Source organism: Euprymna scolopes, chromosome 20 (genome assembly GCF_053919585.1).
Source record: "Euprymna scolopes isolate OS-2025 chromosome 20, ASM5391958v1, whole genome shotgun sequence".
Taxonomy (NCBI): Eukaryota; Metazoa; Mollusca; class Cephalopoda; order Sepiida; family Sepiolidae; genus Euprymna; species Euprymna scolopes.
Genome location: NC_136501.1, coordinates 33,069,686 through 33,084,125, shown reverse-complemented (window position 1 = coordinate 33,084,125; position 14,440 = coordinate 33,069,686). Strand labels below are relative to the sequence as shown.

The 14,440-nt window shown below is 31.8% G+C and overlaps 1 protein-coding gene across 4 annotated transcripts in view; it reads right to left on the bottom strand.

The window, feature by feature from the left end:
• LOC145241388 (uncharacterized) overlaps positions 1-14,440 on the bottom strand; it is a 166,066-nt gene that overhangs the window by 75,878 nt on the left and 75,748 nt on the right. For all 4 annotated transcript variants that reach the window (XM_080104309.1, XM_080104310.1, XM_080104312.1 and 1 more), the window contains exon 2: positions 341-2,587. In XM_080104309.1, the coding sequence (XP_079960435.1) occupies positions 341-2,587 (2,247 nt within the window). The remainder of the gene's footprint in view (positions 1-340; positions 2,588-14,440) is intronic.

Sequence of the window (14,440 nt, the reverse complement as noted above, 5' to 3'; positions counted from 1 at the left end):
TTGGCTAATCAACTTGATCAGTGCTATGCATATTCCGGAAATTTGTGTCAATTTCTGGTCGGACCCTAGCAAACATTTATGAAAATCTGGTTCGTAAGGTGCACCAATAGCAATGATTTTAATCATTTAAAAAAAAAAATATATAATTTCTAATGTTTGCCCAAAATAAAAATGAGGCATTCATTATAATTACTCTCTCATGCAAATCCTACATAGCACATAAAATTTCACATTTTTCTTTATACTAAGCTATAAAGCGATAGAAGTTAATTAAAGATGAAAATTGACATACTCAGGTACTGTATTAACTAGTATAAAAAAAGGAAATTAGACAACTCACCTGTATTTCTATAATTTTATCCGTCGTTTCCTTGTGTAAGAAAGGCGCAGACTGATGGACTACTTTTGTGTTATGGAATTCTTTCGCTGCCAATTGCTTGGCCTGACTTTCGCGTAACAGTTCTGCAACGGTCTTGCCCGTATGCCCTGACTTGACGGAAACCTTCTGATGCAACGACTGTGCTTTCTTCCGTCTAAGATGGGGCATTATCGGGCCAGAGTTTTCATCTTTAGAAACCGTATGGGTCTGTTTGGTAAGCAACTCCAAAATCGTTGAGGAATTCTTTAGCATTGGGCTAGCAGTGTACGGCTGTTTGTTGTCGGTCTGAATCGGTTCCAAAGAAGGTTTCTCATTTAGCTCGTCACCATCCTTTGCAGTGTCTTCGTAGTCATAGTCATCATCGTCGTCATCATATATGTCGTCCCCAGCACCATCATTTTCACCACCACGTTTTCTTTTCCGTTTCTTATTTGGGAGATCGTATGTACCCCAACGCCTTTTACGAGGACGGATATTCTTGCCCAACTTGTTCTTCTCCGAGTCGGACAGAGAAATATTCTGGTCTTCTTTGTCAGTATCAGTCTTTGCATTGATCTTGTTCATTTTCGGAGTGGCTGAAGGGGGCGGAGTTTCAGGTTTTGCATTGTACGATTTCTCCATCACAGGTAGTTTAACTCTGATGTTGGCAATGGGCGCAAGATTCACAGTTTTTACATAGTAATTTGATTGATTAGCTGGGGGGCCGGATTTGCGAGCCTTTGGGGTTGGCTTACTTACCTGACCTGAATTTTGTAAGATGTCACTTGAAAGAGGTTGTTGGGTTGGGATGAGGGGTGGGGCTGCAGAAAAAGGGGCGAGCATATTTGCATTAAGTTCTGAAGGCGCCAATGAATTTTCATACCTGCTTATCACTGTTGGTGGCGATTGCATATTCATATTGCGAGTTGCATCAATATTAGTAATATTTTTATAGTTCATAAGACCAGACACATTATTGATCTGATCATGAACGACTGTCTTATCTGAATTAAATACCATTTGGTCATTATTCATGACACCCTGTATTGGCAACGTTTCCTGCTGAAGTTTAGGTATTGATTCCGACGGCTGTGTCAACAACGACGACAGAGATTGCATCCCCAATGGCTGCTGTTGTTGCAATACAGGTGGTGACGACAACGATGATGACGTTAAAAGAGAAACTGAGAGCAATGAGTTGCTCAACTCAAATTTCTGACTTGACTGCTTCTCAGCATACACATGATCGTTAGCAAAGCCATCGGTACTCTCTTTGTTACCTATGAGATCACATTGACTATTATTTAAACTAAACTCCTTTGTACTGTCCATTTTTTCCTCGGATGGAGTAGATTCCGAGGGATTTCTTGAAGTCAGCTTATCGGTGTTACACAGTTTGCTGACAATGTCCGTGTCGGGAGTTTTTGTTTCAATCACCTTATCTAAATAGTCCTTTATGGATTGCTTAGGCGGCAACACAGAAAATACAAGCGGTTTTACGGATGGATCCGAAGTTAGTTCGTCGTGTCGCTCATTACTGATGAGTGCCACTGGAGTCTTTGAGATCATGTTTGCATTTGGCAGGCTGGTCGCAGCAACGGCCATATTTTCGATGGCTTTCAAAGCTGGCAGTTGATTCACATTGCAAGCATTGTTTTCACCATTACTTTTCCGTTCTTCTGCAATAGGTTCACTAACCCCGGTTCCCAGTCGATCCGAATAGCCACAATTAGCCTTGCTATATATGCTGTCACAATTATTTCCAAAGAATTGCAGACCGCTTTCCTCACCTGTCGCCATGACGAGAGGCTGTGACAAAGTTTTTGTTTCCCCCGAGTCCATATTAAGGAGAGCAGTTGTTGTCACTGCAGGTGTCAAATTCTCAACAGTATTTGGATTTGTGCAAGAGTTCAGATTGACACAGGATGAGGAGGAGATCTCTGGGAAAGTGGGAGTGCTACTAAGGATATCCTCATTTGTGATGGGAGTAGAAAAAATGGAATTGGTCAGAAAGAGACTGCCAATAGAATCATCAATGTTGTTCATCTCGAGTATTGGTTTTAAGCCCTGGTCAGATTCTTCTTGACCTGACAACAAGATGCTATCTCCATTCAATGCTTTAACCGGTTCTTCCGTGTAGACCGTTTTGATATCTTTGACAATATTTTCTATTGGCAGGACCTTCACCACAATGTCCTCCTTGCTAGCACAACCCTCAGCCCCGGAAAACTGCAAAGATAAAACAAAAAAAGAATCTATAATATATATATATGCATACATACAGGTTTGTGGACAGTTTTGAACTAAAAATAAACACTAGTATTTCCTAGATCAAGATAAAAGCCAAAACATTATAATAGATAAAAAGCAAACAGTTTCTTGTAAGAAATTAAGTTTCAAATAGTAAAAAATTACTTTATTGATTTTCTTTGTAGTGGATGATCACCTTAGCAATACTTAGTATGCTCTACAAAAACAAGCTTCATAAAATGTCCCTTTCTCCCCATATGTAAAAAGTGAAAATGTAAAAAAAAAAAAAGGTTTTGCGAGAACAAAGGGCTCCAAATCAAATAAAATTATCTGTTACTACCTACACCAAAAGATCCATACATAATATACATATTATTTATATATATGTGTGTATGCATATGTCAGTGGGTAATTCCTCTGTATATGAATATGTCAGCAGGCAATTCCTCTAACTTAAACTGCTTGTAAAAAAGTAGACTAACTCATTACACAGCACAGCATGAAATCATGTAACTTTCAAGATCTGAATCAATAATATATGCAAGGTTATTTGGGTCATAAAAGCAAAATGATTGAGCCACTAATTAGCACAATTTGAAGTTGATATAAAAAAAATAGTAAATAAAAGTTCTACTAGTTAATCAAATAATGCTATTTATAGTCACAGCAAGAATATTCTGTGCTATTTTTGTTTTTAGGCAAAACAAATTTCTATAATATCTATAAAAGTGAAATTGTCTGTGTTTGTATATTTCCCTACCAAATTACTCTGTCAATTTTCAGTCTACAGACTCGAAATTTGACATAAGGGGTATTGATATTTGGGAAAATCTTTTTAATTGGTTTTTTGGCCAGAAATTTGGCTGTCAAGAGGTCAAAGTTCAACAATTTGACCTTTGAAAACTCTACTAAACTCCTCTGCTAATTTTGTGTCTAAACACTTGAAATTTTAGATGTAGGTTCCTTGGACATGGATCAAACTTTTTAACTTGATTTGAGCCCAAAACAATAAATGTTAAGGGGTCAAAATTTGAGTCAAAGTTAAAAAAAAAAAAAAAATTACCTCTCAGCCAATTTTGGTCTAAGCATAAAATTTTACATAAAGTGTATTCAGGCATAGGGTAAGCTTTTTAATCGGTTTTTGGCCGAAAATTTGTCTGCCAGGGGATCAAAGTTCAAAAGACTTTACCTTTGCGATCTCTACCAAACTATTCAGCCAATTTTGTGTAAAGGGCATTCAGACATGCAGCAAGTTTGTTAATCAGTTTTGGGGCGAAAATTTAGCTGCTAAGAGGTCAAAGTTGAAAGAGTTGACCTTTGCAGACTAACTCCTCCATGCATTTTGGGTCTAAACACTTGAAATTTTAGATGTAGGTTACCTGGACATTAGTCAAACTTTATATATATATATATATATATATGCACATAAAGTTATGAACAGTACATAGGGCTCAAGCAAAGCCGGGCTGAACCGCTAGTATAATATAAAACTGTTTCTGATATCTGTAGTTAACATGTCAGATTTCCAAGTCACACTCAAATAGCATTTAAGTTGAGAAGTCAATATCCATTTGTTAGTGCTGTACTGTGTTATTGGCAATAAAATTATATACATCCCTATAATATTTTTTTTTTTAAAAAAAAAAGAAAAAAAAGAAAAAAAGAAAGATGCTTGATCCAGCTCAGACAACCTATACAGCCAAACAATTTTTACTATTAAAAAGAAAAAGAAAAAAAAAAGAACACTCTCTGTAAGGGGAATAACTTATCAACTGAAGAATATTTCTTTTCTGTTTTAAATTAGGGTAAATAAAAAAAAAATAAAATAAAATAAAAAGATTGCATTCCATACAGGACAATGTAGGTAGGTAGAGCTAGTTAATAATAAAACCATAAGATATCCAAAACAAATGGCAGACAGAATGAGAGCAATTGATCTTATTTGATGAAGGGCTTAATTAAAAATACGCAGACTAGAAGAAATATGACACCTGAAGGTTGGGGAGTACAACAACCGAAATTATATGATCATAAAAACAACAAAGATGAGAACAGCAATACAAAGACAGCAAGAATATCTATCCCCATAGAATACAAGTAAAATAAAAATCAGATGATTCTTTTTTCTTTTAATTCTGACGATTTCGGACTTTTATTCAAAAGTCTCTTCTATGTAACAAAAATGAAATATTTTTAATGCCAATATTATATCTACAGATTATTTATTATCATTATATTAAAAAGTTGAGTTATCACTTTATTTCTCTATAGCTTTTTTTTTTTTTTTTTTGCTATATATTTTAATCACACAAAATACATGTTAGAATATTCCTCAGTTTTGGGATTGACTTACATTTAAAAAAAACTCCAATATATATATATTTATATATATATTGCAATTATGAGAGAAAGACATGATTTGATATTCATGATAAAAAAAAATGAGAGGCCAGCTGCCCGGTTTTGCCCTCATTCTTCTAGGACAGAACTGAGAAGTGAGATTAGCCCAAAAGGGAAAAATATGTTTAAAATAATATGTACTAACAGGGAGAAAAAAAATCAGGAAAATGCTATATCTCTAAAATAAACCTGAATGTACAATGAAAGAATCTTGTAGGGGCTAATCACGTTCAAACCTAAGAGACATTCTGTTTACAGAAAGATGGTCTCCTCAAACAAACATAAAATAATCCAATCCAAGATCACCAAAGTTAAGCAACGATGAGCCTGGGCAGTATCAGATGAGTGACCATTTGAGAATACTAGGTGCTGTATGTGCTTCCAATCTCTGCATTGTTTCCAGTCACCCTGAACTTATCTATACTTGCAACCGAAATTAAAACGGTGCCAACTCAAGAGAGGTGTGGTTGGAGATTGCAAAAATCTTGCCCAAAAATTCCATACACAGGCACCCTTCAGTGAGTATTCATAATCTGTCAAGACTGAACAGAGCCATATATATATATATATATATATATATATATATAATTATTTTGACAAACAACACCACAGCTCACACAAACTACGAACGCCACAGATTTATATATATATATATATATATATATATATATATATATATATATATATATAGATAGAGAGAGAGAGAGCATTAAAAAAAAAATCATTTTAAATTTTGTTTTTATTTATTTTACATTTAACTAACTTTACAAACTCCTTTCCCTTTCCCCAATTCGAACAATAAACAGAGCTCAATGGACGACTCAACAGAGCAATTTCTTTTTTAAGCATATGAGATAGCATACTAACTACATTCTTAAACTTGAAATATAAATGATAATCGGTTTGGTGTTTGGTTCTTTTATGGCATAACAACTCATTTTGGATTATGTAATGCCAAAATACAATTTTTATTGGAAAAATTCATTATAAACAATTTACTGCGGGGTCAAGATCAAAGTGTCGTATCTGTTCTTCAGATGCTGCATTTCAATTTCTTGTTCTCTGTCAGTGGAGGAGAAATTCTTCACGACTGAGACAATTTTTATTTTTGTTCCTTTTCTCCGCATTAAAAACGACCGTGGTGTCTAACTCTGTCCCGTGGGGAGACATTGTAAATAGGAACAATTCACTGAACACAAGTTGTTATTTTGCCTATGACTGGGCAGAGCTGATAATAGTTAATAATGCAAGTAAACGTGATAGAGTTGACTGAACTTGAACAAGGCTTAGCAAATTTCACAGTCAGCATCAGTAACCATTTCCCTACTTCTGCACACACAATTTTTGAAGAACAAATGTGAACAGATCGTTATAGAAACAAATCTCCTAAAATATGTTTTCTTTAATAATAAAAGTGCACCAATTCAAAGCAACTTTTTTTCTTAACAATAAAACCAATGCACAATCTAAAACAGTTTTTAAAGAAATGCAGCTGCACTTCTAATTTTAAACATGAAACAAAAAGACTAACACAATGTAATTATATATGTATAATGCTCTTGCAGCAAAAATGGTATATTAAAATCGGTATGCATATGCAAGATATTTTTCGATAAGAATAATCATTATCATCAATAAAAGATATCACAAAAATATGAGCATTTCAGAAAGTTTTAAAAAATCTTAACACAGCTAAACATCATATCAAGACAGAGGGATTCACATTAAAGGAAAACGAATAACAAACAAAAATAATAAAAACATTTTTTTTCTCTATACATAAAACAGAAAGAATGCAAAGAGACATTAGAAATGGTGTTCTATGAAACAGATTTTTGCAATTTACAGATGTGCATCCTTTCATCAACACTTTCAAATTAAGATCAAAAAATCAATTTGGAAATATCTTAAGTTTGACAACCAGAAGTGTAAATGCGGTATTATAGTTACCGAGATGATTCTAGTTAAAAAATAAGATAGACATTTTTTTTATTATCTGTGACCCGGGACTTTCAACAACACACTTTTGATGGCCTTGTACCTAATTTGTTATAAATATAAATTTTTTATATGTCTACAAATAATTCAAAGTGTAGTATCTGTTTTGTTTTGGCCAAAGGAATAGAAATCTTCCTAGACCGAGGTAAATTTTATTTTGGTTCCTTCTTTGGGTAAACTGGACTGGTGATCACATTATAAACCTATCATGTATCTAAGTTTGTCATCATGAGAAGACAGTCTCTCTATGATTATCACTGTCAGACACAAAAAAAAAAAAAAAAAAAAAATGTCTATCAAAGATCAGTTTTGTTCAAACAAAAAAAAATAATAATAATTTTTAAGACACAAAACACTCAATCTCTCGTACATAAACACACACACTTTTACAATCTCAGAGAAAATATCTTAAGTCTCAATTTGCCTAATGAAAGAGACAGTTGAAAACCCACAATCAAAGTCAGCCATTTTAAAGCATAGAAAAGGTTCCAAACAAGTACTAAGGAAAGTATCAATGATTTGGAAACAACAGATGCGGACATCTTTTACACACACACAGACAGACAGACAGACAGACAGACAGACAGAGAGAGAGAGAGAGAGAGAGAGAGAGAAATATGCTAAGAGCAGAGAAACAATTTTCATCAGTTTCCATAGTTTTCCAGCAACTACAGCATTTCTCTTTCTCAATTAGCATTTAGTAGACAGGTTTTCCCCCTTTTCTATCCATCTTTTTGTCAGTCACAAAGCTTGGTAAAGGGGTCGTATCAAAAACAACGACACTCACTCGCTCCCTAGTCTTACTCACCTATCGTACGAACCTATCACCGCCATAGCACTTTCATGAAAGAATATGTCATAAGACTGTACTATTGGATACTTTTTCTGCATATTCAATTTCAAAGTCGATGATAAAATAGTACAAACACACGCACACAATATATTATACAAAATGTTAATTGATCAACGTTTTTTTTTTGTTTTTGTTTTTTTTATATATATACTTTAATAATGCAAAATGTATACTAAATATAAAGTTTAGTTCTGGGATCGAGTTATGTTTGAAGAAAACTTCTGTTTTAATTGTTCCTAATTAGTCATAATTAATAACCAACTAAACAAGAAATCTATCTTTTCCCTAAGCTATCTCTGTATTTCTCTCAACCTTCATGCTCTAACTACTCTCTAATATTCTTTAAAGACTCTGTAAAGATGTAGAGAAATAGTGACTCTCTTCCTAGCTAATTTACATATTGGTTACACACGTTAATTAAATAATAAAATAATATATATAATAGTTAAACTTTCAGTGTTTAAGCTCAATATATATTAATTCATAGTTACAGAGCTTTTATAAATAGACAATAGAAAAAAACAGATTCCAACAAAATAAGGCATTAATTTTTTGGATAAAGACATGGTTTGGAGAGAAAAAAACGCTCTATGAATCCTTTCTAAAGTAAATTTGAGAAAACAGGTACTTCTTTGTTTACTTCTTTTTTTTTCTAACGAATCATTGTTCTAAAAAATTCAAGATATGCTTGAAAACCTCGACTGTCTGAATAAGTTGAGAAATGGCCTTCTGGTCTTTTTTTTGTTTATTTGTTCACAAAATTTCCATTAGGGTTTTGGAGAAAATATACTGAAATATGCTTGAATGCGCCCTAACCACATGGATAGAGCCATCTTAATCTATCCTGTGTGAAAGCCGTTTAAAGAAATATATATTGAAAACCGTACCAGTTATTATAGGTGCCACGGGGCTTATGAAGTCCTGAAGTCTTACCTAACTAATATTCCTGGTGAACCAGGTGCAAAAGAGAGCCAGAAGGATACTAAAAAGAACTCTCGGCTGGTTTCAATAAAAAGCAGGGTAATGTTGGCAGCTGGTTTGGCTGCCTTATACCCAACATTACAATCTTGAAAGGAAGAAAATTAAAAAATAAATAAAAAGCTTATAAAATTTCATTAAAAATCTGTGGAATACGTTTGCTTTGCACAACATTAATTTCAAGTAAACAAGGATTTCAGTATTTTTCACAATTCTAGATCTTATTAGGATTCTTTAAAAGATTTAGTCTTAATATAAAGGCAAAGGCGTCTCCAAAAAAAAAAAAAAAAAAAAAAAAAACTAGGCTTCATAATCTGCAACTGCCTTGATTACGTTTTCACTTACTCTCTCACTTCATCTTTGTGTGTATATAAGTTTTCTGAAAGTAGATACAAGACGAGCAACAGCCAGTCACCATTTGCTGTTGATTGTCTATGGTCTACCTTATAAATATCACAACGAAGACCCCGTTTCTTTGAGGGGATCAAAGTACTGAAGAACTCTTTAGATGGAGACTTATTGAGATGATAAAAAGCTCAACATGTAAGATGGCTTCGGATTAGGCTTCGAAATATTTAAGTATAAAGAGCATTTATAACTCCTCTTCCCATCAATGTACTCCCTTATTGATTTGATAAATAAATTTATATACACCATTATATTTTTTTATATTGTCAATGTTTTTCCTCATATTATATATATATATATATATATAAGATAGAGAGAGAGAGAGAGAGAGAGAGAGAGGACAGACAGACAGACAGACAGACAGATGTATAAGTTGTAGTTGCTATCTTTAGACTTATATGGTTATAGAAATCTATCTCAAAATCTCTAGAAGTCTAAATAAGCAGATAGCAACTACAACTTATACATCTGTCTGTCTGTCTCTCCTCTCTCTCTATATATATACACACACACTGAAACTACATTATCCAGATTACTTGAATAAATATATTTCATTTTGATCCAGAGGTTTATATGGTGCTTCATCACCAAAAGGAAATACAACATTTTACTTTATTGGATTTAAAACTCGAAAATCATAGAAATTTGACTTAAATCAGTAATGCATAGATGTCTTTATTATTGTTAATATTGAAAAGAAAAAAATATTTAAATTGTTAAATTTTCTTTATTGGCTAACATTTCAATCAATCAATATTTTTCACTTAGATTAGTTTACACCCCATAATATTATACCCTGACAAAGATCCCATTGGCTAAAACGTTGGTTATATAAAACAAAGAAATTTTAACATTTTTAATATTTTGTTTGAATTTTAATATTATTATAAAATCTTTTTTTATGTTTCATCAAATCATTAGATATTCACAATTTGATTACAAATGTATTATTATTATTTAGTTAAAATGTGTCAAAGCAACTTCCTGGACTCTGTTTTTCCAATCCCATATATATTACAATGAAAAAAAAAATTAAATAAAACAGACATCAATCATTTTCTCACCCTTTATTCTGATCTTCTCTTTCTCTCGCTATTTCCTTAGCTAATATGTTTTCTCAGAGTTAATGCCAGTATTTTCTATGCTTCTATCTAACGATAAAAGTTTCATTAAAACGTCATAGGAATTGTTTTAGGCGCAAATAAGGACTTAGGAATAATGGAAATGAAAGTCCATATAAAAATCATTCAAGTTCACTGACTATTTTAACAAACACATTGAGAACTACTACAAAATTGCAGAATTCTTTGTGGACATCATTAAATCTATTGAGTATGTATTGTTGTTTTTTTTTTGTTTTTTTTTTAAAAAGCTTGAAAAAGATTTCCAATTTAATATAACAGCATAAAACGTTTGCTGTCTTGGATTCAAGGTTTTAAAACAATTTTCACAAAATAATAAAATGTTAATACTAGTAAAATGAGTACAAAATATAGCTTCATATGAAAAATTATTAAACAGGGGGAAAAATGCATTGAAATATCCACAAATCGAATGTTTATTCATGAAAACCAAACAACTCAAATAATCCATCTCTCCTGAACTTTAGCCCAGTTTAATAATACAAATAGAGTAGCTCTTAGACAACTGTCATTAAACATTTGCATAAATATTAATGAGTAATGTTAAATAACATCATTACACTGAAATGATATTCAAAGTTTCGATTACATAAAAAAAATAAAAAGGAAAATATTTTTGTTCATTGTATGCATAGTTTTAGATGTTGGTTGGTTCTGGATACACAAAAAGATAGCTTAACAATTATTTACTAACTGAACTTGTTAAAATTTATGCAGTATTTGAAAATTTTTTCCCTATCTGTTCCATTTTTTCTCAGAAAATACTGAGCTGATCTGAACTAAATTTTGTACAGACTTTTATGATCAGGTACAGAGAATTAAGTAATATGGTATCCAGTCGCTGCATGGTTATGGATTAATAAGGGTTAGAATTAATGTAAAAATGAGCACAAATTCAACAATCAATTTGGCATAAAACACTAATTTTAAGTCAACAGAATATTACTTTTGCCCGTTTTTCACTAAAATGTTAAGCACTTAATGTAAAAAAAAAAAAAAAAAAAAGTTTCTTAATCAACTCAAACTGATAATTGAAATAGCCAGGATTTATACAAGAAATTACCGTAATTTTAATAACTTAATGTTTATTTAATTCCTTTTCAATAATAAAAATAAAGTGAGCTAAAAAATATTTCCCTCCTCCTTTATTAACTCCTCAACCGGAAGTGTGCTCCTCCCACTTGTTCACCCCAAGTCCCCTTATTCTCTTTACCAATGAAAGCATGAGAGAAACGGAACGTATTAGGAGATTAATATTAGGACTGACAAGCATTTCTGTATAAGTAAAATAATTTTGACTCATTTTTTTTTCAAATAAAATAATTTTGGTTAGCGATTTGCTCTAAAACTTTTACAGATTTATGCAAAATTTAGCTACGATTTTTTGAAAAATAGACGTAACTCTATATACATACAAGTTTGAAGTAAAAAAAATAAAAAAAAAACTCTTTATAAAATAACCAACTATTCTATTGCTAATTTGCTAGTAGTTGAAAGGGACATTACTCATGTTTAACTATTTTGAAAACAAGGTAGAAATTTCTAGTAAGAATTTATAATTATATATATTTTTTTAAATTATCATAAAACGGTTAAAAAAAAAATGACCTCAAATTTTTAAAAATATGTTAAAAATGTTTTTGTTTTCAAACATAGCAACTCAATCAGAAGGGGGTTTTATTTTGAAAATGAAGCAGTAAAATCTTTAAGATTTTGTTTTATGTCCTCTCAAGCCTTTTGCTGAATTCTGTTTTGGTCAAAAAAACATTTACGACTTAGTTTTTATTAAACTGCTTATTTAGGTTTAATATTATATTATCTAGGTTTATTTAGGATGTAAATTTATATAGGTTTTTAATATAACTTTCAAATAACATGCATTTATACATAAATAACGTCCCAAAAATAATACCTCCTATGTTTTCTCTGCTGAATAGATCAGCTGAATAGAGAGAAGGGATTGTAAATTGCATTGTTATGATGAGTAAACTTATGCATTCATAACCTGAAAGTTACATCTATCTGTTGCAGATAGTCACGGTGTAAAAATCTACGAAAGCAATGCCTGCTATGGACATGAATCAGAATCAGAGATATGTCATAATTATTGGCAAAAGTTCGTTGAGAATGATAGTAATTATGTAGAAAAATAAATTCTGGAGCACAAAAGGTTGCTCATTTTAATGGCACCACTCCCGTCTTTGTAGCTCTTCAACTTTTTTAGTTTAAAAAAAACAGTAGGAGGCTTCAATTTTGGAATGATCCTTGTACTTTATGTTTGTGAAATTTAAAATATTTAGCATTTAAATAATTTTTTTTATTCTTTTTCTTAATGTACAAGTGTTTAGCAGTTCTTTGAGAAAAAATAAAACAAATTAGTATCCATTGTTGGTTTCGGGCATTCTAATAAATTTTACTAAATCTGTTGAGTTTATGCTTATATGTATATACACATGTATATGTTTTTCTTTTTTTTTTTTTTTAAATAGGAGTGCCTAATAAAAAAAGACATTTTATCTGAATTCAGCAAACAAAACTTATGTTAAGTACATATTTTTATCCTGGTTTCTGTAATTAGTTTGCATGCCTTTCCCTCAATTAGTAAGGTTTTAATTCAATGGAATCTCTTCCTGTCTTGCAATGCAGAAACGTAGACACCTTTTAATGTAATATTCATTATTATTATTATTATAACAACAATGTCAGAGAATACCACATCATTTATATATATATATATATATATATATACATGAAAACAGGCTCCTTCAGTCTTTGACAGACTATGGATACCCATGTAGGGGTGTCTGTGCATGAAATTTTTGTGGCAGGAGGTGCACAATCTCCAACCACACCTCTCCTGAGTCGACATTGTTAAATACCAGTGGCAAGTGAAGTGTATGTACAGGATGACTGGAAACAAATGCTGAGATAAACGGATAGCACATCCAGCGCCTATAATTCGCAAATGGTCACCCATCTGGTAATAACCAGGCTCAACATTGCTTAACTTCGGTGATCTGACGAGAAGCGGTGTGTCAACATGATTACGCTGTGTGTGTGTGTGTATATATATATATATATATATATATATATATATATATATATATATATCAGAGCTCTACATTGCGAATGAAACGGTCGCATTTGCGAGTGATTTTTCAAAGTGATGACTAGAAATAATGAAATCTTTGGGCGATTTTATTTCTTTCACTGACAATCTTCCAAAGCTGCCTGAGTAAAAAATATCTTTTCAACTATTTTTTTTTATATATAAAACGAACACAGTTAAATTATTGAAACAATGAAGTTTAATAGAACAATATACTTTTTATTTAACGAAGGCTGTTTAAAAAAATATCTGAAGAAATTAGAATGTTTATATCTTCAGGTATCAACATAAAATTTGTTGTATATTTAGAATCACACTTGTTTAAAAAAAAAAAAAAAAAAAAAAAAACAGAAAATTTTTTATTATGTATAACTCGTCACAGAACGAACATGTCATATTCTAAAAATTATGTGGGGTTGGCTTGTAATTTTTTCTATTTGGCTAGTGAAAGAAAATATTTACTTGTTAAAGGTCAACTAAAGATAAGTTTGTCCATAGAGCACTATATATATATATATATATATATATATATATATATCGAGAGAGAGAGAGAGAGAGGAAGGGTGAAATCTCTAGTAAGAGAGAAATAACAGTTTCTCCTTTGCATAAATCATTACCCTTTGTAATTAGAATGGAGTTCTCCCGGTAATTAGTAGTACGAATTTAAAAAAAGAAAAACATTCCTACTACAATTGCCATTGCTGTTAAACAAACACAATAGTGCAAGAGTAAAATGCCTGACTGCTGATCAGTTTCAAATTTCAGCATGAAAGTGCTTGCCACGTCTAGCCACACTGAAGAACTGTGACACAGAAAAATAGTCGTTTAGTGGATTACAATACACATGTACCTTTGTGTGTAATAGCTTTCACGGTTAAAAATTAATCTTTTCACTAAGAGGTTACAGAAACAAGGTCAAAACCTAAAAATAATGTTTAAGAGTA